Source organism: Motacilla alba, chromosome 7 (genome assembly GCF_015832195.1).
Source record: "Motacilla alba alba isolate MOTALB_02 chromosome 7, Motacilla_alba_V1.0_pri, whole genome shotgun sequence".
Taxonomy (NCBI): domain Eukaryota; kingdom Metazoa; phylum Chordata; class Aves; order Passeriformes; family Motacillidae; genus Motacilla; species Motacilla alba.
The window spans coordinates 37,972,665-37,999,981 of NC_052022.1; the positions used below are offsets into that span (position 1 = coordinate 37,972,665).

The window sequence follows — 27,317 nt, forward strand, 5'->3', positions numbered from 1 at the left end:
CCTCATTAACCCCCGCTGCCCCTCCCGCCCATCATCCTTTCTCTCCACCATCTCCCACTCCCCCTTCAGCCCCCAAATCCTTTCTCAGCTCCATTACACACCAGCCCCCCGCAGCCCCAAACCCCCGTCTCCCCCCTCGCTGGGGGCGGGCCGTTCCCGCTCCCCTTCCCGCTCCCCCTCTGCCTGCCTCTCTCCCTGAGGGAGCGGCGCTCGGGCGCTGCCGGCCCGGCCATGTACGCGGGCCGCAGGCGGAGGAAGCCGGTGCCGCGGGCGTGAGTGAGGGCGCGGGGGCCGGGCAAGGGCTGAGGGGTGTCCCCCTTCCCCGGTAACGCGGCTGTGCCCGGCAGGACGCGGCTGGGCGCGGCCGAAGGCGGCGGCTCCAACCCGTCCAAGCGGCACCGGGAGCGGCTGAACCGGGAGCTGGAGCGGCTGGCGGGGCTGCTGCCCTTCCCGCCCGACGTGGTGGCCGGGCTGGACAAGCTCTCGGTGCTCCGCCTCAGCGCCGGCTTCCTGCGCGCCAGGAGCTTCTTGGGCGGTAAGGGACTGGCGCCTTCCCCGCTTCCCCTGCTCGCAATCCCTGCCCGGAGCTGGGTGCTGCCCCCCTCCTCCCTCACCGCTCCTCCCGGGATGCTGTTGCACCCTCGGCAATTCCTTTCCCCACCTCTCTCGAAAATTCCTCGCGGGCTTGTTTTCCTTCACCGAGTATTTTTCGCTTAGAATTTCTAGCGGTGTGTTTTTTTTTTTTTTTTTTTCCCCTAGAGTTTCACGGGGTTTCCCTCACCAAAAACTTGTTTTCTTTCCCTCCCAGAATCGTGCGCTTTTTTTCACCCGTGGAATTTTGGGGTTTCCTCCGCACTTGCAGGAGTTTCGTGTCGATCCCGCCTCGAATTTTGTGGGATGTTTTTTTCCCCCTCCTCGAATTTGGACGGTTTCTCCCCACTTGAATTGTGTGGGATGTCCGCCCTCGAATGCTTGTGTCTCTAACGGCGGCTTTTTTTTTTTGTTGTTGTTGTTTTGGTTTTTTTGTTTTGTTTTGGTTTTGTGGGGTTTTTTTTCTTTTGTTTGGGGCTCTTTTGTTTCCCATTGAAATTTATTCCCTCCTTCCGCCTCGAATTTTGTGGGATTTCCCTCTCCCCCTGCAATTTTGTTGTTGGGTTGGGTTTTTTTCCCCCTCGAATTTTGGGTTTGGTTTCTCCCCTCCCCCGTCCCCCTTGGATTTTGGGGCTCCCTCCCACCCTAATTTATTTTTTCCACTTGAAATTCTGGTGGGTTTTACTCCCTCGAATTTTGTGTTGTTCCTGTCTTTACGCCTCTGGAATTTTCCCCTCCCCCCGAATATTTTGTTCTTTACCTGCCCTAAAATTTCATCTTTTTACCACTTAGAATTTTGGTTTCTTTCCCCTGGAATTGCTTTTCCCCCTTTTCTCGCCCACATTTCATTGCTGTGCTGTCTCCAGCTGCCCTGCCGTGGGATCAGAGGGATCTGGAGGGGTGAAGCTGATTGTTTGTGGGTTCTCCTGAGGTAAAAAAATCCCGTTTATGCGGGAGGGTTGAGGCAGAGCCTTGTGCGTGCCGGCTGGGGACTTTCCCTGTGGAAGTGACTTTTTTCCCCTCTGTTCCGATAGGCTCGCGGTGCTGGCAGTGAGCAGTAATTCCCTGTGATGTGCTTACAGTTGATCTGGGAGCCTTTTATTTTTGGGAATCTTTTATTTTCGGGAGCCGTTCCGCCGCCCTGTAATTGTGATTAAGAGGAGCCCTCAGGAGGGCATTGAGGTATCTCTGGATTTTCCTGGTGGAGTAGCAGTGGCTCGAAAATGCTGCGTTTTCAAGCCACAGTCACCACAATTCCTCATTGAATATATTCAGTGCTTCCTCCCCTTTCCATTCTCTTTTAACCCCGCTTAAAGGACTGGCGAGCTGGTGGGCTGGGAAAGGAATGGCCTGGGAGAGTTGTTTGCGTCGTTCCATCTGTTTTAATTCCATGACACCGATTTCCAGTTTGTCCGAGGCTGTGGGATGGCTTTGAGGCAGGTGTGGCCGGGAAGGAGAGCTTCAGCCTTTCAGATGCAAGTAGCGATTGCAGACCGAGCTGAGTCCTTTGTGATGCTTAATACCAATTTTAAAAGAGTCCTTAAATGGAGCCCTGGGCAAGCTTATTAAACAAAATGATTGATTTTAACTGACTTTATTTATCTATCCACCCTGCTTGAGCGCTCTCCAAGAGAAGATTTCAGGAAAGCAAGGACAAAATCCGGCATGTGCTGCCTGCCATGGATTGTGAGGAGAAACAGCTGGAGCAGGTCTCAGGTGTTGCCCACGATCGCTGACAGCAGTTCACTCAGCAGGTTTATGCCAGCCCATCCCCTGCCAGAATAAATAAATAATTGTTGATTTATTAATTATTAATCGGTTTAATAATTAACAGCACATAATGTTAGTTTGCCATCTCGATTTATGCACAGCTGATATGTGGGGAAGTTTGTACAGGCTTAAAGGCCTTTGAGTTTTATAGGGATGTGTTTTTCCTGAGGACTTGATGGTTTTTATTCTTTATATAGCCCGAAGGGAAGCTGTCCCTGCTGCCTCCCTGCCTGCGTGGGGGCACCACTCAAAGCCTACAGTTCAGTGTCAGGAATCAGAGGATTTAAGGCTGCTCAGCGTGGTGTAGTCTCTGGAGTGGTTTAGTGATCATCAAGCGCTGCCTTTGCTGAGCAGGGTTATTTACCCAATCAAACCCCAAAACATCCCTCGGGCTGATGTGCTGTGCTGGTGGCTGTGCTGCCAGCCTGGTGCCGGCTTTCTGCAGGGCTTTGGAAGAGCAGCGGACAAGAGCATCCTCTGTGTGTTGGTGGACTGATTCCACTGCATTTTTTCCACTCAAATCTCTCCAGTTTAACAAAGCAGGAAGCAGCCCAGTGCCAGCTGTGTTGGGTAGCTCTGGGGGAGGCAGGATCTCAGCCAAGGTCTCCTGATCCGTGGCAGGTGGAAGAGGCTCCCTCTGTGATGGAGCAGCACCGCTGTCCTCTGTGAGATTCCCAGGTGCCTTTCGCTTCCCCCATTGCCTGACTTCGCAATCCAAGGTTCACACAGGTGCTTCCTTGCCATGAAGGAGATGAGCTTAGGAGGGGAGCAGGATCACGGTAGGGGTGGAGATGTTGGGAGAGGTGTCCTGCCAGGGAGCAGGCTATCCAGCCCATCTGACATCCATCTTGCTGGAGAAGCAGCACTGACCAGAACCCAGCATCTGGACCAGGAGGACCAAAAGGGGCTGAGGTTGCTTCCAAGCTGAGGCTCCTATCCAAACATCAGTGCCAGCTGATTTAAAGGCTTGTACATCCTCCTTTCCCATGCAGGTTTCTTTCCCTACAGCAGTCCTCCCAAATGCCTTGTTTCTTATCTGCCTTGGTTAACAAGGTAGTTTTAATTCTCGTTCACTGCCTTGACCTTCCTCCCTTCTCTGCTGGAGGCTCTTTCAGCTCATGGGGTTTGGCAGAGGTGGGACTGTGCTGCAGGGCACCTCCCTGTCCCCTAGCCCCTGTGCTGCTGTCGGTGGCCACGCCACTGCTCCCGGGAGCGCACAGCATGTCACACCAGCTGTGTGCCAGCAGCTTATCCCGGTGGTGCCTGGCCGGGCTGCTCCCCTCTAATCCCTCCCTGTTCCGCCTCTTGGAGCAAGGGCCCAGCAAACGCTGCTGGGAGAGGAGGAGGGGTCCCTGTCTCTTCCACCTCCTTCACCCTCTGGAAAGGGGGAGAGAAAGCAAAATGCTCCAGGGGAAGGTTTGCTGTCTTGCTCTGCGAGAGGATGTCTTACCACAAAAAGAAGATGCCTCAAAGGCACCTTGTCATGTGTCTGTCGGGTGCCATCTGTGTATCTTGGGCCACTTAAATTCCTGGTGGGAGGCCAACTGGCAGATGTCACAGTGGTCAAGAGCTCGCTTTAGAGAAGTGTCTCCAGCAGTTTGTTCCTGCAGAGTGCTGGGAAGGTCATCTGAGCTGTGCTTCCCATCCTGTAGCAAGACTGGCCCTTCTGGTGTGTGAGTGTAGCCCCTGGTGGGCGCTCACTTGCCCCTGGGTGCCAGCTGGGTGTCCCCAGGGTGCCCTGTGCCTATCACAGACCTGTGCCTGATGTTCAGTGATTCATCTGTGGGATTTCTCTTGATGCTCTGAACCAAGTCTAGGGTTTATGAGCTGTAGGAAGAGGTCAGTCCGTGGTGCCAGGAGCTGGGTGTTTGAACCCCATAGCAATGGGCTAACCCTGCCTTGAAGTGGGAATCCTCGGAGATGCAGATGCGCCTCTGCCTGTGTGCAGCATTCTGCCTGGCTCTCTGGGCAGCTCAGGCGCATCACTGGCTGGGAGGAGAGGGGGAAACACTTTGGAAACTTTTGGCTTGTCGGCTGCACAGTCTGTGATTGGGTCAGAGAGTTGTTCTGGGCTCTGTGTGGGTTTGAGCTCTACATGGGTCTCTTCGATATGGAAGCTTAAGGTCGTGTATCCAAAACTTAAGCAGTTTTTCTCTCCCATGTATCTTTAAAAGATAACACTCTTGTGGATGTTGGGGGCTTAGGGATTTTCCCAGAGTGCTCTTAAAATCGTTGGTGGCTGCTGTAGGATCAGTGTGCAGCCTCCGGGCTGAGCCTCACCCTTTGAACTGTGATGTGAACCCAGATTGTTATTGCTGGAGCTGTGGTGGCCCAGAAAGTGACTGAGCAGCAGTCAGGTCAGGCTGGAAAAGTGCTTTCAATGATATAATTATTATAGGCTATATGACCGATGCCCTTGAAACCTCTGCCTAGGGATGAGGGGTTGAGATGGGGTGTGTGGGACTAACACTGCTTATCCCTTCGCTTGTGTGCCTTCCCTCCTTCTGAGCTGTTTGTCCAACACTGTAGAGAGCTGTAGTGGTGAAGCCTGAGGGCTGGTTTAAGAAAAACAAAGCCTGGTCCTGTCCTCACTGTGCTCTCTTAATTGCCTGGGTAATGAGCTGACCTCATTTAAGGTAGAGAATTCTTGTGACTTCCTTAGCTAGGCAGTTTTCCTGCTGTGTGCTTTCCTTGACAAGTGTTTTCCCCTGACTCTCAGGAAAGCAGCTGGTGGGAAGCTGTTGGAGCTCCCTGGGCTCACAGTGGGCTCCTGGGGGCTGCCTGCTCTGCTGCCCATGAGCAGCTGGGCTGTCTTAGGGCTCCTGCAAAGGCAGGCAGGGGAGCAGGACTTGGAAGAAACTCCAGGCTGAGGCTTTGGGCTGGGATGATCCTTCCTGCTGTAGTGGAAGGGGTTCCTGTCCACAGTAGGGGAGTGGAATCAGGTGGTGTTCAAATTCCCTTCCAACCCAAACCATTCTATGATGGACACTAAAGCTCCTGAGGGCGGACCACTGGGAGAGGGAGGGTTCAAACAGTTGGTGATGCTGCAGGAAGGAGGAAAATCTGGCAGGTCCTTGTCATCTTTGTCCTTGTTTAAACTCCTGCACGTGCTTCTCCCTTTGAGACCCAAGTGACACAACCAAAAGCTGTATGTAGTCAAGGCCTCTTTGCTTCTGAAAGTGCAGTGAGATCTTTTAAGGGGCCATCCATTATTAACCACGAGTGTTCTTGGAAAGCAGGGCATCCACACCATTCAGACAGGAATAAATAATGCATCTGTTTAATGAAATTTTTGCCAACAGGGAGCTGTGGCAGGTACGAAGTTAAATAAAACCCTGGTATCCATAATTAATTAACAAATGGGAAGTCAGGAACTATTGGCCAGTGGCTGGAAAATGGGCTTTGAACAGCACTGATGAGAACCCAACTGATGGTTCAGCAAGGCAGGGAAAAGACGGCTCTGTGGCCTGGTGTCAGCAAACCTGTGCCCACTTCCCTCACCATTTACATGATGTTTTCTAAGTTTCCATTATTTTCTCTCTTAGTAACAATAAAATGTAGGAAAAAGCCATGTTGAGGGGTTATTTGATGTGAGGAGGGCGTACCGAGCAGCAGAGCTGCAGGTCCCTCTGCCCATGAGCAAGGAGAAGTGGATGGGAAAGGGAGATCTGGAGATCCACTCATGGGAGTCGAGACTTTACTGTGAGGTAAGACCAGTTCTTCAGGGGATTGGCACAAATGACGGAAAGGCAGAGGTGGATAAAAGGCAGTTTTGTTAAGAAATCAATCAATCCTTCCCCCAGAGTGGCTTGTGCATTCTGGGGTGTTTGGCAGAAGGCTTGTAGGGAGCACCAATACCAAAATCCTTCTCTGTTGCCCTCTGTCCCCGCTGTCTGTCTGCTCAGACTCACAGTGGCCATACAGATGGCCCAGCCCTCTCCTGCAGCTCTTCCAGAAGAGCCAGGAAGAAGTTTGGTTTATTTCTCCTTCACCAACACCTGGGGCAGGTTTGGGATCGAGTTGTTTAATTTTTCTCCTTTGCAGTCAGTGGCTGATGGAAGCCCTGCTCCCACCAGGAGCTTTTGCTGTGTGGAGGGAAGGGGCCTGGGAGATATCCTCTCAAAAATGTTAATTCCTGCTTGGTGCTGCAGAGATTTCCCAAGTCTACAAAGCCCTGGCAGGTTCAGGAGTTCACTGGCAAACTTGGTAGGCAGCGAGGTGTCCCTGCAGTACCACATGAAACAGATTCCCAGGCTCAGAAGCACCTGGAGAAGGAGGGAGGAAACCCACCCCTGGTGGCCCCTCCTGCTCTCCTGGTTACAGCATGAGGCCAGGCAGCAGAGAGCTGGTGAGCACCGTGTGTGAGGATGGCCATGGGGCAGGGAGCATCATCCTGCTCTGGGGAGGCAGGTGTGGGCAGGGAGCTTCTTCCCCAGAGATGGCAGAAATTTTCTTCCTCTCAGCTAAAAGGCTTTTTGTGGCCAAATAGCCTGCAAGGCCTGGCAGGAGCTGTTTCTTGGAAGAAATAGCATGGAAGTTGTGCAAGCCTCGCTGCTTTCAGGTGAGCAGCTTCTCACCTTTCTCACCTCCAGCAGCAAAGGTGACACTGGTGGCCGGAGGGAGGGAGCCCAGGAGAAGCCCCTTCTCTCCTTTTTATTCTCCTCTTTTTTTTCCTGCAAGTGCCTGTCCCCCGTGGTGCAGCAAGGGCAAAGGCTGCACCTGGTCTTGCTGCCCTAGGTGAAGGAGTGCGCTGTGCCTGGAGTGTATCCCGCCTTTCCCGGCACCCAGCTGCAGGCGGGATGCGGGATGCGCGCAGCAGAGAGGATGTGGCGGTTCCCTGGCTCATTCTGCTCTGTCAGCCTGATGTGCTGTGACAGTTCTGCTGAATTGCTGACCCCGGGGGCTGCACGGGGCTATTTATGGACACACAAAGCCGGGGGACACCGGGCAGGATGCCAGCCTACTGTGGCCACAGCCAAGAGCCCATCCTCTTTGGGGAGCCTTGGGTGGCTCGGGAGGAAAAGGCGCTCTTTGGTGAAGTTCATGGGGGAGCCTCCGTTGGAATTCGGGTTTATCCCTCACACCAGCCTTGGGTGGCTGGATCCTGTTTGGTGGCAGATGTCCCCATGGAGGACAGCGGGCTGTCCTCTGCTGTTGATGTGTCTTCTCTGGCCCCACAGCCCAGATGCTGATAGTAAAGCCTGGTTTTAGGCAGCGGTTGAGATCAAGATTTCCGTTTGCAGGGGCCATATCAAGCCATTAAACCAGAGCCCTGAGCAGAGGGAAACACCTTTAGCTGCTCTCCTGTCAGCCAGGTTTATTTTTATCTCTCACCTCCAGCGCAGCAGGCTGGGAGTTCATGGAGACCTCAACTGGAGACCTTTAATAATTCACAGCTCCCGCATTTTGCTCGCAGCAGTCAGAAGGAAGGCCACTGGCACAAACCTGCTCCATCCACACCACAGGGCCCTGCCTGGGTGTTGTGGCCTCTGTCATGCTGTTCTGCCCCATGGCCTGTCCCTCCCTGAGGTTTTACGGGGGCTCCAGTCTGGCAGCGGACCGCAGGTGGTCCCTTGGGGTGGGAAAGGGTGAGGCCACAGCAGCCTGTGTGTGTCCACCCCAGCTGGCTCGGGCCTGACCCACAGTTGCACAAACACGTGCTGTGACCTCAGTCCTGGTGTCAGCACATCCCTGGCCGGCTCCTGAAATAGTCTGGGCAGGCTGAGCTTGGAGAATTCTCCAGAGCTCCCAGAAGCAGCAGGATTGCTGCTGTGTCAGGTGTTTTTGTGTAAGTATTAGAACTGGGCTGTGCTTGCCTTTGGTTATGGAGCAGTGTCGATCTTTGGAATGGTCCTGTGCCTGGTGGAAAAACTTTGTCCCCAAAGCCTGACTCTGGAACATCTGCCTTTTGCAGCATTTGAGATCCTTTGGGATCAGCTCTGTGCAGATGGAGGAGCTGAGTTTCAGCAGCTGCTTTAAAGCCCAGGGAGGGCAGAGCCTGTTACAGAGCCTGGCTTTGTTTACGTGCTGGCGACTGCTGCCTCCTGACTTGGTATCCTATTGCTTCCAGAGTCCACTTGTTGCTCCCATCACCTCTGAGCTTGGCAGCCCTCCTGCTGTCCAGGGCCTGGCAAAGGCAGATCTAAGAGAGCTCTCGCTCCCTCTGTGAGCTTGGAGGCCACAGTGGTGCTGCAGCTAGTGTTTCACATCTTTCCTCCCGGATTCCAGTGGGAGCAGCAGGTTTACCAGCAGCCAAATGCTGTCCTCTGTCCTCGTGGTGCTGGCAAGAGGCTTCCCAGCTTTCCTGTGAGCTCCTCTGTCCTCTGGACAGGCCTGTCATGCACAGGCTTGTTGTCATCTTACCCTTCAATTTTTATCTGCACCAAAATATGCCCAGCAACCGTTCTCTTGGGGAGTACAGAACAAAATTTACAGGCACATCCTTCAGCTGAGTGACAGATTCCCTCATGCGTGTGGCTTGTGCATGGACCACTGTTGGATCTCGGGTGTCTGTGTCTGGATCTGTGTGTTTTCTGTGTTGTTTTTCTCCCACTGTGAGCGGTGGCTTGCCTTAATTTGGTTGAGTAAACTCACTGTGCTTCTGAACTGTAACGAGACATCATTGACTGAGCTGTGTCCTTCCAAAGGGCACGTTCCTGATCCTGGGATTTGTTGCAATGCCTCCTGTGTAGGGCAGACTTCTGCTGCTGTTGCCAGCATGTGCCCAGGTGGTCAGGAGGGCCATGGTATGGCCACAAGGCCAGGGCAGTGACTGTCCCCCGTGCTGAGCATTGCTGAGGCCACATCTTGAATCCTGTGTTCAGTTTTGGCCCCTCAAAATACGAAAGACATTGAGGGGCTGGAGCATGTCCAGTGAAGGGAACAGCGCTGGGGAAGGGTCCGGAGCACAAATCTGATGAGGAACAGCTGAGGGAGCTGGGAAAGGGGGTCATCCTGGAGAAGAGGAGGCTCAGAAGGGACCTTCTTGTTCCCCACAACTCCCTGACAGATGGTAGCTGGCTCTGCTTCTAGGGACCAAGGAACAGGACAAGAGGAAATGGCCTCAAGCTGTGCCAGGGCAGATTTCCTTTGGGTATTGGGAAGAATTTCCTCACAAAAGAAGCCAGACATTAAGCTAGGCTGCCCAGGGCAGTGATGGATGCACTGTCCTGGGAAGTGTTCCAGAGACCAGTGGATGTCGCACGTGGGGACATGGTTTGGTGGTGGTCTCGGCAGCGCTGGGGAATGGTTGGGCTCTAAGGTCTTTCCCCAGCTTTGATTCCATAATTCTATGATTGTGATGCCTACCTGCTTTAAGGATCCCTGGCTTTAACTGCTTTTTACTTACGGGTTGTTAAAAGGGGGGCAAAAGGAGTGGGGAAAAAAAACCCACCCCAGACTGAAACAGTTGAGGGGTGGGGAAACATCCTGTTAAAATCAACTCTTGTGAGAGGTGAAGCAAAGGCCTACAATTGCATGGTGGCTTCCCCTGCACTGTCCAGCTCGCAGCATTCCAGCTGTTGTGGCAGTGTGTTCCTGCAGCACTGATGTCCCTTCCCTTTTCTTGGTGCAGTTGCTCTGGAGAATCCTGGTGCCAAAGAAGCCCAGAGGGACGGAGCCTGTGGCACTGGACCAGCTCTGGGCTCAGCAGCAGTTCCAGAGGGTGAGCTGCTCCTACAGGTCAGTGCTCCTCACAAATGCCTTCATGGGATCTTTCTCTTGTCCCTCTTCCAGCTCCTTTGAGTTGTACTCCAAAACCAGGCTGTTCTTTTGCTCATGGCAGGTGATTTGGGATTTCATATGGTGTAGCTCACTGCGCTTCTCACTGGGAAGAAGTTTAAGAACCTCCAAAGGTCCCTAGGGCAGAAACTGTTGCTTCTTCCCTGCTTTTCCCAATATTCCTGGAAAAAGCTGCCATTTTAAAATAGTCCATATGTAAGGAACATCTTGCTGGATTTCTGAGCATGGTGATTCATCTTTTCTGCTTCTCCGCCCTCATGTCTAAGTGTGCCAAGGGTATAATGTGAGAACCAAACTGAGCAAGGTGATTGAGTGCAGTTCTCAATGTGGGCACACTGATCCTGACTCAAGGCTTTTGTCCAAACACTGGTGAAAACAGGGAAGAAAACATCGTGGGAGTCTCCCCTGATTTTGAGGAGGTGATGTGTGACACTGAGCACACAGATAGGTGCTGACGGGCCACGTGCTCATCCCTCAAACACAGGGTACTTGGGTGTATCCCAGGAGGTCTGGTTTTCCCTAGTGGTCTTCTTTGATGGTGCTGGAGACAGGGCTGGTGGTGCTGCAGCTGCTGTGGTTTGTTCAGCGGTGCCAGGAGGTCACCTTCTGTCCCCAGACTGTGCGCAGAGAATCGGAAGAGGTCATGCTCTGGCCGCACAAGGTCCGCAAGGACACATCCCCTGCCTGGCACCTGGGCACGGGCTGTGGCACTGTCCCCTGCCTGGCACCTGGGCACGGGCTGTGGCACTGTCCCCTGCCTGGCACCTGGGCACGGGCTGTGGCACTGTCCCCTGCCTGGCACCTGGGCACAGGCTGTGGCACTGTCCCCTGCCTGGCACCTGGGCACGGGCTGTGGCACCGTCCCCTGCCTGGCACCTGGGCACAGGCTGTGGCACTGTCCCCTGCCCGCCTGGCTGTTCTCCAGCCTGGGCTGAGCATGCTGGGCAGCCCCAGCTCCCGTCCAAGCGCTCACTCAGCACAAAGTGTAATTATTGTCCTGCCTGAGAGCTGAGGATCTCTCTGGCTGGTGGGAGAAGTGCTAAAGCCAGCCTGGTTAATAACCAGAAACCCGAGGGTTTTCCCTCAGGATATAACAAAACTGCTCAGCAGGGCTTGCTGGGGGTTGGTGTCCTGCTCTTCAGCTCCTCCCACAGTTGGGTACCATCCTTTTAGAGGTACCAAACTGCATCTGAAAAGCTGGTTGAGCTCTCTCAGGGTCTATCTATGTGACCCTGGATGTGACAGGAGCTCAGAATCTGTCTCTGTACCCCCCCCCCCCAAAGAAACATTCCACATTCCTCCATACTTACAAACGTACTTACTTCTATCTGGTCTGTTACCTCTGATGGCCAAACTCCCTTTGTTTCTTGGTCTGCTCTGATTCTTCTCCTGTCTTCCTCTGAAGCTGCTCAAAGGGTTAAAGTGCATTTGGCAGCACTAATTAACCTCTGCAGCAGATTCCCACACACTGAGATCAACCCCAGTAAATAGAGAGGGCGTTTGTGCCTGGAATAAAGGGAAGGAGAGGGGGGGAGAAACTCTGACCTGGACAATGAAACAGGAGTTGGCAGCAACAATAGCTGGACTTGGCTGGGACTACATGCCAGGCCCTAATTAATGCTGATGTCTGTACATTATGAGGTGGGGGAAGCAGGCCAGTGCTGGCTACTGTGGCTTCGCTGCCAGGTTAGGGGTACAGGATGGTTTTGGCTCTGAAAAGCCACAGGGCCCAAACTGCAGGAGCCCTGCCTTCCAAAGAGGTCCTGCTTCATACTGCCAGTGTCCCCTGAGGATCTGTTCCCCTTAGGGAGGGGTGGCCACATGGTGGTGTCAGGGCAATGAAAGCTCTTCAGCTTCTGGGAAGATAAAGCAATGATTTTCATGGGGTTTCACTGCCTTTGCTCTTGGGCAGCACCACGGGCTTGAAGGTGTCTGCTGGGTGATTCGGGATTTTCAGAGCTGGGGACACTGAGCCACAGAGTGACGTCTGCCAGCTGGGCTCAGGGAGTACTGCTGTGGGGCTACTCTCAGCCCTGGCAGGGGGATGACAAGGTCTCCAGTGCCCTGGGCTCTGTGCCACGGAGGCTTGCAAGGGTTGGTGCTGTGCCTTGGTACTTGAGGGTGCTAGCCTGGATCCTGTCAGTGCCTGTGTCAGCAGTGTTCTGTCTGCGGGCTCCTGCCTGCTGCCAGAGAGCAGGGATGGAAAGCCAGGGCTCCTGTAAAGGAGCTGCACTCCCAACCTGGTAGGGAAGATCTGCCCCTTCTAGTCTTCTGCACGTGTAAAGGACACTGGCATCCAGCACCCTGGTCCCTTCTCATGTGTCCTGTCCTGCTGTGGGGTTTTTAGCTCGGGGAACACGCCCAAATTACTTCCCAAAGCTTTGAAACCGGTAGCTATGAGCCCCTCTTGAGTAAGACAGAGGCTCTGATCAGCTCAGCCTGTTCCTGCCAGGAAGCCCAGTGCTCCCTTGAATATTGACTTTGCGATCCTGGAGCTTGAGGAGTGGATGGAAGGGCCAGTGAACTGTGAAATGTCTAAGAGTGTAACATTAAGAATGCAATGGAAACTTCGGATTGATGGCTGCATTTGCTCTTCTCTGTGGGGAGGGCTTGGGGCTTCAAATCCACACAGGCACAACAGCTTTGGGTATTTATTTTGTGAAAACAGAGCACAGCATTCAACCTAAGGGGTGTGGGGTCTGCATGAACCAGGTAGTGTTCCAGAGGAAGTGATCTTGGAGGTGGTGATCTTAGAGGGATTCTCCAACCTAAATGATTCTGCAGTGTATTGGCAGAAATGAAAAGGTGCTCTAGGGTCACCCAGGGATTTTGTAGTTTTCCCCCGAGTTCAGGCACCAGACTCAGCCTGAATTCCCTGCTGCTTTGGAAGAAACTGGCTTTTCAGAATCAGATTGGTTTTGCTGCAATTTCAAATCCAAACCCTTATGCTTTAGCTTTTGGCTTTTCCATTTCCACTGCTTAAGGCCCTTTCAGCATTGACCACCTTGAGGAGGGAATGGACAGCAGAGACAACACCTTCCTTGGCCCTGCTCCTTGCCCACGGACAGTCCAGGCATTCCATGGTCCTTCTCCAGGCCACTCCTCTGGAACCTGGGATTGCCACACAGGGCTGCCAAGGCCCTCGAGGCTGTTGGAAAGGCTCATTTCCACCAGAATGGACCTGTTCCTGATGGTGTCCACTTTCATATTGCAAGAAGTTCAGAGACTTTTATCTGCTCCCTGCACAGGATGAGGATAAATGTCCAAAGCTGAGTCTGAGTGAATGCTTCCAGGATGGAAGCACAATTTTCCATCAGTCTGGATTAGGATATTCCCAGGCAGCTATGTGGGAGAGCTGCGTGAGCTCAGAGGGGCCAGGCTTTGGGTGCCCAGTGTCCTGCTGTAAAAGTGAAGTGGCTGTGGCCTGTACCTGCTGATCTCCTCTCTCCTACAGGCACTCAATGGCTTTGTGCTGGTGGTGACATCAGAAGGGCTGATATTTTACTCCTCACATACAATCCAGGACTATCTGGGATTTCACCAGGTTGGTGGGACTCTGACTTGCTGTGGAGAGCCAGTTTTTCCTTGGTGGTGGTGAATAGCCCCAGGTTCCCTGCGGGGAGGAGCCTCTGCAGGGATCACAGGGTCTCAGGGAGTTGTTTGGGGCTTTTCCTTGGTCTTGGGAATTTGGACCCCGAATTGCCAGACATGGTCACTGGTAGGTGACAGGGGACTTCATCAGCCCGTAGATACTTTCCAGCAGCCATGTTGATGGGCCTTCATGGGGTTCATGGCCATGGTGAAATGTCTGGGGTTCCTTGCCCAGTTTGCCTGGGACACCCACTCAAATCCTGGTAAATCCCGCAAGGCTCCAGCACTTTGGGCACCCAGGTAACCTGGAGGACACTAGATCATATTTACAGGGAAGTGGGACTTACCTGCAGTCCTTCAGCTACTGTGGTTTGGTGTCACCCACGTACAGCTGGCTGTCCCCAACACCTGCAGTAGGTGGTACCTGTCCACCTGGGCACAGGGAGCAAGTCCCAGGGCTTTGTTCTCTTGGGAATAATGTAGGGATGGGATGGCCGTGCTGCTGTTTTGTTCCCAAATCCATGTTTTCATCTAATTTCTTAAGTCAGCACTATGATTTAGAGTTATGGGGATGTCAGGGGGAAGCTGTATTGGTTCTTTAGGCTTCTCAGAGAAGGAAGTCAGGCCCAAAATGGGCAAGGAGTCCTTAAAGCCAGATGTGCTGTCTGTTCTCGCCAACATCAGTTCTGGGTGAAAGTTTCCAACCTCATTTAGCCAGGGACCTATTTGAGCACCAGGGAAACTTGGTAAGATAAAACCAACTGGGGCCATGGCGGGCTGTTCCCAGGTGGGACGTGGAAACCGGCACTGGGAATAGGCCACAGAGCTTACAGATGGCGTGTCCCCTGCAGACAGATGTCATGCACCAGAGCGTCTTTGAGCTGATCCACACTGAGGACCAGTCGGAGTTCAGGCGCAACCTCCACTGGGCCCTGGACCCACCGCACGCTCCTGAGGGTGAGCCTTCTGCAGCAGGTAAAGACAGGCTGCCATCCTGGGTGGCACCAGGTGTGCGGCTCCCCGCGGATGCTGGGAACCCAGCTCGCTGTCACCACTTGCCCCCATGTGGCTCAGGCCACGGCTTCATTCAAACGTTGTGGCTTTTACCCCCAGCTTCTGTTGCTGTGCTCCACAAACTGCCGCAGTGCCCAGTGCTGGGGACCTCCAACCCTCCCTGGGGTGAATCCTTACTTGATTCTCTCAATCCCTCTCTTCCACAGCAGGGAAGAGTCTTAGCTCTTCTGCTGTCATCTACAAGCCGGATCAGCTGCCCCCAGAAAACTCCTCCTTCCTGGAGAGGAGCTTTGTGTGCCGCTTTCGCTGCCTCCTGGATAATTCCTCCGGCTTCCTGGTGAGTACAGACCCTCCACAGCAGGAGAGGGGCAGGCTCACCACAGAGGTTCATACCTCCACTGAAACCAACCCCTGGAAAGATCCCATGCTCCTTTCTGCCATGTGCAGCATTTGCCTGTCTCAGCAAGAGACTTTCCCTGTTTTTCATAGGTTTGGCTTGGTTTTTCTGTTAAAGGCATGTCTTAAGATCAAGTAGGTGGTGGTCATCCCTCCTTCTCTCTGCACTGGAGTGCACAGGGTGCCCAGGGAAGCTGTGGCTGCCCCATCCCTGAAATGTCCATGGCCAGGTTGGATGGGGCTTGGAGAAACCCTGGATAGTGGAAGTTGTCCTGGCCCATGGCAGGGGGATTGGAGCGAGATGATCCTTAAGGTCATTCCAACCCCAAACCATGCTGTGATTTGATGGTTCTAGTCACACCAACTCTGTAGACAGATGCCTTCCTTTCCATGCAGCTCTCTTCCTTCTCACTGTTCTGCGTGACACTGAGGTTTTCTCCTCTTCCCAGGCTTTGAACCTTCAAGGCAGGCTGAAATTCCTTCATGGGCAGAACGGAAGGTCTGAAGATGGCTCTGTCCTGCCCCCCCAGCTCGCTCTGTTCGCCATCTCCACGCCCCTGCAGCCTCCGTCCATCCTGCAGATCCGAACCAAGAACATGATCTTCAGGACCAAGCACAAGCTGGACTTCACCCCCTTGGCGTGTGATGCCAAGTAAGCAGCAGAGCTTTCAGTGCTCCATTCCTGACACCCCACCCCAGCCTTGCCTCTGAGCTCAGTGTGCTCTCTGCGCCTCACAGGGGGAAGATTGTCCTGGGCTACACCGAGGCGGAGCTGCGGATGTGTGGCACCGGATACCAGTTTGTCCACGCTGCTGACATGCTGTACTGTGCTGAGAACCACGTCAGGAGTAAGAGTCCCCTCCCTGGTCACTTGTGCTGATGAGTGGGCTGGGCCTGGGGCAGCTCTCTTGGCTGCTCTGTCAGGCCCAGAGGCTCTTTCCCCACAGGATGCTCTGCGGTGATGCTCCTGTCACTGCAGGGAGCTCGGTGTGGAGTGCAGCGAGGGGTGTTCAGCTGCATGGTGTCCCCCGTGCCTGCCAGCCACGCTGCCGCTGTTTCCAGTTGGAAAGGGCAGTGTGCCATGGTGGCAGCACTGGTGCTTGCTCCCGGCAGTGATGAAGACGGGGGAGAGCGGCCTGACGGTGTTCCGGCTGCTGACCAAGGACAACCGCTGGAAGTGGGTGCAGGCCAACGCCCGGCTCGTCTACAAGAATGGCAAACCCGAGTACATCGTGGTCACACAGAGACCCCTCGTGTACGTGCTGGGGCTGGCACGGGCACAGCCTGGCTTTCTCCGTGGCTCTGGGATGTCCTGAGCAGGGCAGCATGTTGGGTTTGTTGTTGCCGCTGTGGGATTCTGTGCTCGGTGCTGTTCAGCCTGCCTGCAAGGCCACCCCTCAGCAGGGGTGATGCTCAGTTATGCTGCAGATGTTTGGGTTTTTGTGTGTGTGTTCTTGTGTGAATGCGTGCTGGCTGCGGCAAAGGGGCTTTGGCTTGCAGGGATCTACAACTGCCCCTTGCAGAAGCACTTGCTGTGGGGTGGGTTTGTGCACGTGTCAGCCATAGTGTCCTCTTCCTGCCCTGCAGAGATGAAGAAGGAGGAGAGCACCTTCGGAAGCGGTCCATGCATCTTCCCTTCACCTTTGCTACAGGAGAGGCACTTCTATACCAAAGTACTCATCCTCTCCCAGGCTTCCCTGACCTTTTCCAGAGCAAAGGGAAACTCAGCAAGTCCAAGAAGCCCTCCTGCAGCCATGCAGGGCGCTCCCAGAAGAATGGCATTGACCCCAGGTCTCTGCTGGGTGCTGTGATGCAGCAGGACAAGGCGGTGTACACCTCCCACTCAGCTCCCATTCCGAACCCTTCCTCTTGCAGCACTTTCCAGCTCAAGGGTTTGTCCTTACCAGGTGTAGGAGGGGATGCCTGGAGTATGGGCACAGCTCCAGCTTCTTCAAGGGGCAACAGCCTCCAAGAGAAGCTGCTGGATTTGCAGCAGGAGGACAGTCTCTTGGCCACCATGGACTTGCTCTCAATTAAGAGTGACCAGAGGTGTTCCAACGAGTTCTTCAGTGCTTTGGAGGGCCTGGGCTTGAATGCTGAGGACCTGGAGCTCCTGCTGCTGGATGAGAAAATGGTGATGGTCAGTACGGACCCAGACCAGTCCCCATCCCTGAATAACAGCCTGGCCAGCAACCAGATTCTCTCCTGTGTCCCCAGCCCTCCAGTGGATGGGCATGAGGGAGGGCAGCAGGTCTGTCCCCTGACAGACACGCCCCCCACCCCACAGGGAGGCACTGCTCCGTGCCACATGGAGAGCAAGGACTCGGGGTGCCACCTGGCACAGCACGCAGGGCAGCCCAGCACTGTCCTGGCCCAGCCCCCCATGCTGCTGTGGGAGCAGCCCCTCAGTGCCGTGCCAGGGCTGCTCCCAGAGCTGGCTGAGGAGGAAAATCTGTCCAGTGGCTCCCAGTGGAGACCAGCTGGGGAGGAGACTGTACTCCACTCCTTCCAGCCAGTGCAGGGCACCCCATGGCACAGGACCCCTAGCTCAGCCCCCGGAGCTCCTTGCCCACAGGAGCCACCCGGGGCCCAGCAGCTGCAGGGAGACTTCTCAGTCGTGCAGCCCCTCCAGGAGGATATCCACCAACCCTTCTCCCTGTCCAGCCAGTGCCAGGACCATGTGGCACCACCCAGCCAGGCCAAGCACCATCACTTGCTGGTGAACGGGGTCTGTGGCCACTGCCCCAGCTCTTGTGCACAGCCCAGCCCATGGCAGGCCTATGTTTGCCCCCTGCTGCAGGCTCCGGCTCCGCCTGGCGTTCATGGCCTCAGCAAAGACGTCATCTCCCAGCCCCAGGGCTGCTTGGGCCCCGGGCCTGGCGTGCCCCCACAGCATTTTAACCTGAACGGATTACGCAGCGTGGATGCTGCTGGCACTGGGGATTCCTGGGAAGAGATGGCTCCGTGCCCCAGGGTTTTTCCCCCTTTCTACCAGCTCGTTCCTGAAATGCAGCTGAGCTCTGTTCTTTCCGTGCCCCAGTTCTCTTCCTCCAGCTCAGCTGCAGGGCACTTTGGGAGCATCAGCAGCCCTCTGGAGACACTGAATTCCTATGGGACACACGGCTCTGCGTGGAGCCAGGAGGGCAGGCACAGGGTAAGGGCCTTGCTCCAGTCTGGGGCTCAGTGTTTTCCATGCTGGGAGTCTGTCCAGCCGGTGCTAATAACCCCCTGCAAAGCTCCTCACGGCTGTTCTCTCTCTCTCCTAGCCCTGCAGCGGCTGTGGTGTGCCCAGCTCTCCCATGCGACTGCCCCAAGACCATCCAGTGCCGGGGGGAAGCCCGGCACTGCCCTCCCAGCCTCAGCCCCGGGCAGAAGTGCTGCCGGATCCTCTTCACGCCTCCAGGGGGGACTCCTATCTCTAGGAGAGACAAGAATGGACAAAGCAGGACTATCCCCTGGGGAAGGAGCTACCTTCAAGCTGCAGATAAAAAACCTTTCCCAGTGCTGTGCACATCCTGCCAGTGCTATTGATGTTGGTTGCTTTGGCTCACCTGGGTTTTTTTTCTCAACTTCCCACCATCCTGCTCCCTGTGCTGGTGTCCCTGGCGTGGGGAGGGACAGCAGCAGGCAGCAGGGCTGGAGGACAGATTTCCCAGGGTGCTGGAGCAGGCTGAGCTGTGGTTGCAGGTCACCCCATGAGTGCGACCAAAGCTTCACCAAAGCTTTGTATTGACGTGCATGATCCAGCATGGGTTCCAGCCTCGTGAAAGCCTGCCCTAAAGAAAGACACAGAAACGTTTTTGCCTCTGGTGTTAAATTTCCCAGCCAGGTACCTGTGGCTGTGGCCATGTTGTACAGATTACTGTGTGTTTTATAAAGAAAATGAGCCCCATGTGGTGTTCTTGTGCTGCTCTGGTCTTTCCTCACCCCAGTTTTCCTTGTGCCAGATGTTTCCCAGTGTTTGGGAACCAGGTTAGGGCTCCTGTAGCAAACACCCTGAGCTTTGCTGTGCTGTACAAGACATGCCGAGATTGGCTGCTAAACTGGTTTTCTCTGGGTGCTGGCCTCTCAGGTACTGTCAGACTTCAAGTCTCAAAGTTTTCAGTTAAAAACCAGAAATTTCAATGGGATAAAGAAAATAAGCATAATGCTACTTAATGGTAGGTACTGAGAGAGTGATGTTTTCCCACAGGAAAAAAAAAAACCCTCCACAGCCCATATGTGTGTATATAGTATGAGTTGACAGATTTATTTTTATGCCACTCCAGTGGAAGGAAAAAACAACCTCTTACCATCCCAAAGCAGCATCCTGTGGAATGGGATGAAAAGGTTGTTTAAAGATCAGAAACACGGTTACACTTCAAGAAACCTGATGAAGCTCATCCCTCCTTCAGCTTGCCAGGCTTTGGATTCATGTGAATTCCCGTCGGTTTTGTTTCAATAAATGGTTTTGGAGCTCCTCTCTGATGTTTCCCTTGCTGGTTGTGTCTCTTCCCAACGCGGAGCCCGTCAGCGTTTGCGGCACTGGAGCTCAGGCCTTGCCACTGGTGACCTGAGACGCAGTGGGTTGGATTGGAAGGGATTCTGAGGAGCACTTGGAGCCTTTGGGATGCACACAGTCCACCTGTTAGCTCCTGCCATGGATGTTTGAAAGGGATTGAGAAATCTGACAGAGAAAGGTAAGTGTATTAAAAACAAAGTACAATATTTATATATTATATACATATATAATATATATGTATGTAAAGTTGCATGTAGATATATTGAAATATAAAGTCTGTGTGTTTATAAAGTGTATGTAGTTTCTAGTATGTAATAGAAAACATCTTTTAAGACAAATGAACTGATTCTTTGCCCCTGCACTATTGTTTTTCAACTTGGAAACTAGAAAAAACACAGGTTTCTTTGCTCTGAATGCTGAATTTTCCAACATTCCCACCCCTACCTGGCACCTGTTTTTCCTTAGCAAAACAAGGCAGTTTTGTAACGTTTCTGAATTTTTGATGGAGCATTTGATCTTTTATGGTTTCTGTGCTCTACTCTGCTTTTTTCCTCCCTGTTTCTTCAGAGGAGTTGGCTCTGGGTGGCACCACCTGTGCTGAGAGGGAAGGAGGAATGGGACCAGAGCATCCCTGGGGCTGCAGCTTGGTGGCTTCCAGCTGAGTCCCAGATGCTGAGCACAACCTGACCACTGTCAAACTTCCTCCTTGAGCCAGCTCCTAGATGTGTAGGCAGCCATTCCATGACCAGCTGCCCTGATGGGTTTCTCCTCTTCCTTGCCGTGCATCTCCACAGCACCACGAGCTTCCCTGCAGCCCAGGTGACCTCAGGAAGACTGCAGCCCTGCTGGCTGTGTCACTGTGTCACTTTTAGTGAGCCCAGCGTGGGTTTGTTCAGCACTGTGTCTGTGAGGCCTGTGGAGCACGAGCCATCATTTCTGTGGAGGGAGCTGCTCTGCTCCCAAAGTAGGCCGGCACATCCATAATTTATGCCCTTCCTCATGGCAGCTGCTGCCTGTCTTCCCCTGGGCCTCATGGCATTGATTGTTGACACACCAGGCTGGCCCAGAGAGCCTTGCTGAAGAAAATCTTCCTTTTGCAGCGAGGGAGGTGCCTCTGTTCATCACCCCAGCATCTGCAACCTGCCCTGAGCTGTGGTGGTAAGAAAGGGGAGTTGGGCAGCTGTGCATTTATGCTCTGGTTTGCACATCTGGAGGGAGCGTGGTCCCATGGGGCAGATTAATCCCTGAGAACTGGATGAGGCCAAGGAAGTGTGAGGAAAGAGTTTGGAGGCATACAGAATCATAGAATATCCTGAGCTGGAAGGATCACTGAGGTCCTGGCCCTGCACAGGACAGCTCCGAGGATCCCGTACCGTGCTTGGGTTTGGCAATGCTTGTGTAGCTGTAGGCTCAGCTCCATGTGGGAAAGGGCAGGAAGAGCTGTGGTGCTCCTTGCGGCAGGGTAAGATGCACATATGGAGGGGCAGGAGGAGGAGAGCAGAGGGCATTTATCGTTTGCCTCTTTTCCCTTCCCTTCCTGCCCGCTGCGTTCCCAAATGCCAGCCAGGACAAGGGCCTGTGAGACACAGCCTGCAGCAGAAGGGGGCTCCTGTCCTGAGCCAGCTGGGAGAGGTGACATCTGATACTGGCTGCATCCATGAGGCTGAAAGCATCAGTCCCCAGCTGGCATCACGGAGGCCAGGATATCTCCCTGGGCCCCAGGACAGCAGAGAGCAAGGTAAATATTTCTCTAGAAGCTCAGCCTGGTGTTTGCCCACACCACATCATTATAGATGGGGGCAGGAGCCGTGGGCAGTAGAGCAGAACATGCTGTGATGGCTCCTGCTTTAAACAGAGATGAAGGAGCACGTGAGGAGGTGGTGTTTGTTCATACCCAGCCTGTGTCCTGTTTGCTGGCTGCTCTTCAGTGCCAGAGCCATGATGAGCTCCTGCTCTGGGCCAGAGGAGAGCCATGGACAGGTGCTGCAGCCTGGCTGGGGATACCTGGGACAGCAAGTGTGGAGTTAATCAGTGTGTTCCTGAAGAATAGCTGAGACACATTTCACCTTGGTTTAAAAATTTTTTTAAAAACCAATTTGGATGGATCATAAAGCCTCTTAATAGGGGGGCACTTCAAAACGTCACTATTGGAACTCCCACTGTAGAATTGAGTGGCCAGCCATCTCTACAACCTTCTGTGCCCATGGTTTTCAAGTGCAATGTACTTTAGATAGCAGTCATCTGCCCTAAAAAGTATTTTTGTGTATCTTTTTGTTAAGTCCAAAGACTTTCCAAGCCTGGCTGGAAAGATCTAAAGAATGATGAAGCACATCAGCCATCATCCTGGGGTGAAGGACATGGCTAGCAGGTACTTTGGAATAGTGGCATTGCTGCTGCTGGTGTTATCATCATCATCAGATATTGTTATCATTGTTATTTTCTGGACCTAGGAGAATTTGACATGAATGGGCCAAAACTTTCTGTGTTGTTTGATAAATGCGTGTGCCGCAAAAAATAATCTCAAATTTCATGTGAAATCTCAGACTCGCAGAATGGTTTAGGTTGGAGCCTTGAGGCTCATCCTGCTGCCCCCCCACCCCTGCCATGGGCAGGGACACCTTCCACTGTCCCAGGCTGCTCCAAGCCCCAGTGTCCAACCTGGCCTTGGACACTTCCAGGGATCCAGGAGCAGCCACAGCTTTTCTGGGCACCTGGTGCTGGGGCCTCCCCACCCTCACAGAGAGGATTTCTTCCCAATATCCCATCTAACCCTGCCCTCTGGCAGTGGGAAGCCATTTCCTGTGTCCTGTAACTCCAGGCCTTTGGGCAAAGTCCCTCTCCAGCTCTCTTGGAGCCTTTTTAGGCACTGGAAGGCTTTAAAATAAATGTTTTTAGCTCCCATTTAATAATTTTACACTGAAACTTACTGCAGTTTCCTTGGTGGGTTTAGAAAGGTTTATATTTTATATTCCTTACCTTCTGCTGACATATTCCTGCCCTTTCTCGTGACATGGGGGCTGTTGCTCTGCAGCTGTGAGGACTCCTGCCCTTGCTAACAGATGTACCATTGTTACTACATTGCCGATGTCTCTCAGATGTCTTTCCACTGAGCAGAGGAGTGTTCCAGGGCTGTTTGGTGTCATGGTGTCCCATCTCTGCTTTAAATTTCACCATCCTTCCCAATCCTTAATTCCGTTTTTCCTGGCCAGCTGCGGCTGCTAAACCCTCAAGTGGTTGCTAAACTCGCAAATGCACCTAGGAAGATTTCCAAGCTACAGGTGGACCAAGTGTCATATCTGCCTTGCACAGTGCTCTGTACTGGTGCTGGGTTCCAGCCCCAGCTGTTGCAGCCATTTCTGGTGGGTTTGGCTCTCCAGAGGCGGAGATGTCTTTTTCGAGCTTGCTCAAGAACAGTTTGCACCTCTGAGCTTGCTGCCTCCTCACAGGATGTTTCATGCCAGAAACCCCCTTGGCTTGAGTTTGAAATACCTTCCGCATCAAAAATCCCAGCCTAGGCTTAGGGTGGCCGGGCCACACAAGGGGAAGGGAGCTGCAGGGAGGGAGAAGAAAACCCATTTGCTCCTTGGCCGTCTGCGCTGTCAATAGCTGTGATTACTCCGCAGAGAGCAGAGCTTGGCGGGGAAGGATCAGACAAACAAGCAATGGGAGTTCTGCACACAACATGGAGGAGCTCAAAGGCGGATTGAGCTGGCCAGCTCGGTGTGGAGAGGGGCACTTGGGGGCTGCCTTTTACAGTGAGACAGGGGAAGCTCAGCCTTCTCTTTCCCCTCAGCAGGACTGAAGTTCCTGCAGCGAAGGAGGCTTTGAAGAAACATGGAAGGGAGGCCAGGCAAGGCTGTGGCAAGCTGGGAGAGGAACAGGCCAAGCATTATCCATGCTGGCTGCGCTCCTGTGGAGGTAATCTCATAGTTATTTTAGTCTCCAGCTGGGATGCAGCTCTGATCCCAGCTTTTGCAATATCCTGCCAAGCCCAGGCTCCAAATGTGCCCTTGCTGGCTCTCTGAGCAAGGCGGGACTGCGTGGTGAGAACCTGCCAGCACCAATCGAAGGGAAAGACTGTTACACTGCTCCCTTTTTGTGCCTTGCTGCCCATTTTGGGGCTCCTGGGAAGGGGCTCTATACCTTGGGCTTGGTTGTTTGGTTTGGGTTTTTTTCACCCTCCATAATATGAAGATTTAAAGACAAAACTGGAGCATTTGGATCCATGCTTCCCTCTGCTCCCTAAAACCATGTAGCGTTTTGCCCGGGGGGTTTTGAGCCGATCTGATAAGCTCTCAACACCCCAACACTACACCCCAGAATAGCTCAGCTTTCATCGGGAGGCATAAAAGGAGCAGGAGGCTGATGTGGCAGCGTCAGGAACAAAAAAGGTTTAATAAAAGCAAAATAACAAAGCGATCCAGGTGCCACAGACTTGTGCTCCTGGTAAAAGACACCTCACAAAAGCTTCTTTGTTCTGTCCTTTTCTACTCAATGGCCCAGGCGGGACCTTTTGGCTCATGGCCAGCTAGCTGTCCCCAAACTTGAGGTGAAGTCCCCAAGGTCCTATCAGTGACTTTCTACCTGATCACTGGGAGAAACTTCTGGGCTCTTTCCTTTTTGGGGGACAGAGGAAGGTTCTGTCACTCTGTCCATAAGGGGCACATTCCTACACCTCACCTCTTGTTTTCATTTAAAAGAAAGAGGAGGAAGGAATGTGAATTGAAAATTCTTATTCTTGTCAGTAATTTGTAGTTATGCCATAATTTTCTAAATTTGGTCCTAATCTTCTATTTCAACTTTGGTGAAGTGTTTTTCCCAGGTAAGCTTCAATTTCTGTCTGTGTATGATTTGTACATAGAGGTAGGTTAACATCTTTTTTAACACAGTAACAATAATTACAGAACTTTTTCAGTGCAAACTCTCTTGTAAACAATTTTAACGTGTGCAAACTTAAAAACAGTCTTTGCTTCCAGCAGTCTCTCAGTTGTCTGTGCATTCTGCTTCCGGTGTTGTCTGCTGCTCTCGGATCGGCTGCACCTGGGGCTTGACATTCTTTGCAGGGATCCACCGAAGACCTGTGTTTGTAGAAACACAAGCAAACCCCCGTCCCCAAGTGACAAGAGGACAGAGTCCTGAAATCTGTCCTGTCTCTCGATCCTTGATGAAGACTGGTGGCCTGTCCTTGAGCTTTGCTTGGCTGGTGTTGCTGAAATGTCTGAATATTGGCGGTACCTGCTCCATAAAGGAATTATTTAAGAAGTTAAAAACATATATTGCTTTATTCAGCCTCTCTATTGTAGAAAGCACTTCTGTCCCTCCTTTTTGTCTTTCAAGAATCGTTTTTAGTGACCTGTGTGCTCTTTCTACAATAGATTGACCTGTGGAAGAATGTGGAATACCTGTGGTATGCTTGATACCCCAAGTTCTGAAAAATTCCTGCAGTTTGTTAGAAATGTAGGCTGGTCCATTGTCCGTTTTGACTTCCTGAGGAACACCTAGGGATGCAAATGCTTGTAAGAAATGTTCAATCACATCTCTGCTTTTTTCTCCTTGGTGTGCAGAAGCAAAAATTGCTCCTGAGAATGTGTCTATTGATACATGTTTGTGTTTGAACCATCCAAATGACTGATACTGAGTTATGTCTGTTTGCCATCTCTGCAGGCTGTTTAAGCCTCGCGGGTTAACTCCTGTTGCATTTGCTGGTAATGGCCAATTTTTGGCAATCTGGACATGACTGAACAATTGCATTTTCCTGATTCTGAGAGATGTTAAGCATTCTTACTAGAGCAGGTGCATTCTGATGGTAAAAGGCATGGCTCATTCCGGCTTGTTCAATGACATTAGGGAGCGTGTGCTGGATTGGCATGGCTAGCAGATCAGCCACGGCATTGCCTTCTGCTAGGAAACCTGGAAGAGAAGAATGTGAGCGAATATGCATTACAAAATATGGCTCCTGTTGAATGGGAAGAAGTAGGATTAGTTTTTTGAGCAAACTGTATAGCTGGTCATTTGAAACTTCCTTCAGCAGAGATCCCTCTGCTCTCTCCACTACACCTGCAACATAAATTGAATCTGTTGCTAAATTAAATGGGAATGTGAATTTTGAGAATACACATACAACTTGTGAGTGTGAGCCTCTGACTGCCGGCCCTTAGAGATCGCTTTTGGCATACAGCATATTATCTTTTCCTTTGTGTCACAGATTTCATACTGCGTGCTGTTTTAGTACAGTCCTTTTCTTACCCTTGCAGCAGTCTTGTGGGGCTGTTATGCTGATGTCTCTGCCTCTTAGTGCTGGGCAAGCTTCCGAGTGCAGACTATTTGTACTGCACATGTCTAGGCTCAGGCCCATCAGAACTACCCACAGGTGTATCCCTCTGCCTTTTCCCTCGCCCACTGGGTTGCTGCCAGCGGCGGGATAAATGATCTTCACGACAGCAAGAATAACATTCCAGGGTTTCATGTCTGGACCGAGCTGTGTATCGCTTCTCAAAAGGCCAACCCACATTAATAATTTGACTGCATCAGCCTCGCAGGGTATTTTATTTAACCTTTGGCATTCCATAGCTAAGATTTACACTTTTTGAATCCAATTTTCTTCCTATTCCCTTTTGAAACAAGTGATACCAATCCAGGAAATACAATTATTGTTATTATTATTAATATTATTATTAATATTAGGCCCAATTCAGTAGCAAGCTCTAAGATACAGCTAGTCAGATACTACTCATCCTTCATACATTTACTTCCTTTTAGCTAATTTCCAGGCAAACCGTTTTTTACACTCCTTGACTGTATTTTCCCACAGATCCTCTGGGATTTCCCATGTAACAGGAACTAATAATTCCCATCCACAAAACAAGGTTATTATTTCTGCTGCTTCAAGCTCTACCTGGATAGGGGTCCTACTTGTCCCCCGACACTTCCTGCAACGAGAGTGTCTGTTATGTGAACTACAATACCAATTTTTCCCACAACTTAAACATTGACATTTCACTCAACTAGCAAGTCTGGTGTTTGGATGGATCAAGCATGGTATATTATGAGGCACTGATCTAGGTTGTAACTCTCTCTCCTCCTTGTATAAATCACAGGCTAAGGCCAAAATACAGGAATTTTCTGTCCAAAATAGTCCGGATCCCCCTGTTTGTGCTGGCAGTATTCCTTGCCAAGGTGGGTATTGAAGGCATCTTAAAGTCCGTCCACGTGGTACCTGAAACCACTGATATAAGCTTGGTCTCACTTCCCAGTTAGGTGTGATCCTGTGTATGTTCCTTGGATCATTTGGATTTTCCTCATTCATTATTACCCCTTTACCATTTGAGAGTCAATTTTGTACCACTCGGTTCAGATGCTCTCGTCCTCTTCTCAGGTTCCTTCACAGTCCTCTTTGGTTTTGTTGGTGAGGATCCGCTGCTGTTCCTTGGTCTGGATCACAGTTACATTCCTAAGTATTGCCTGGGAAAGATCTTAAAAGACTGTCTTAAGATGTGTTTTGAAGGATTATTTTTTCTATCAAAAGTTCTGATCATTTACCACACTGTTTCTTTTGCCTCATAGGTAACATGTTCAAAATATATCTTAAACTTTACTTCATAAGGTGACAGCTCCCAGGCTTGAATCACATGTTGTATTCTCTTAAACCCAAACTTCATGACAATTTTTGTACTCATGGGTAACATTCACAACCAGTTACTTATGCAATTTATAT

The 27,317-nt window shown here is 52.1% G+C and overlaps 1 protein-coding gene across 14 annotated transcripts; it reads left to right on the plus strand.

Moving 5' to 3' along the window:
* Positions 1–89: 89 nt before the first annotated feature.
* Positions 90–27,317, plus strand: LOC119703206 (aryl hydrocarbon receptor-like). Of its 14 annotated transcripts, none has more exons than XR_005257574.1 (14): positions 90–272; positions 348–535; positions 9,935–10,041; positions 13,556–13,645; positions 14,544–14,667; positions 14,913–15,043; positions 15,552–15,754; positions 15,841–15,950; positions 16,216–16,357; positions 16,690–18,256; positions 18,369–20,761; positions 21,167–21,341; positions 23,397–23,521; positions 26,701–27,317. XR_005257574.1 is itself a non-coding variant. In XM_038142683.1 (11 exons), the coding sequence occupies exons 1-11, from the start codon at positions 232–234 to the stop codon at positions 18,522–18,524; spliced, it is 2,859 nt and encodes a 952-aa protein (XP_037998611.1). In that variant the 5' UTR covers positions 90–231; the 3' UTR covers positions 18,525–21,606. The 14 variants fall into 14 exon arrangements, 2 of the variants coding, with proteins under 2 accessions (XP_037998611.1, XP_037998612.1); XR_005257572.1 differs by having other exon boundaries at positions 18,369–19,781; positions 20,171–21,341; XR_005257581.1 differs by having other exon boundaries at positions 16,690–17,242; positions 18,143–18,256; positions 18,369–21,341.

Excerpts from the sequence above, each read along its gene's own strand:
- LOC119703206 (XM_038142683.1), top strand. The coding sequence starts at position 232 with ATGTACGCGGGCCGCAGGCGGAGGAAGCCGGTGCCGCGGGC. Across the intron at positions 536-9,934 it reads CGCCAGGAGCTTCTTGGGCG|TTGCTCTGGAGAATCCTGGT; the intron begins GTAAGGGACTGG and ends TTCTTGGTGCAG. Across the intron at positions 15,951-16,215 it reads TGCTGAGAACCACGTCAGGA|TGATGAAGACGGGGGAGAGC; the intron begins GTAAGAGTCCCC and ends TGCTCCCGGCAG.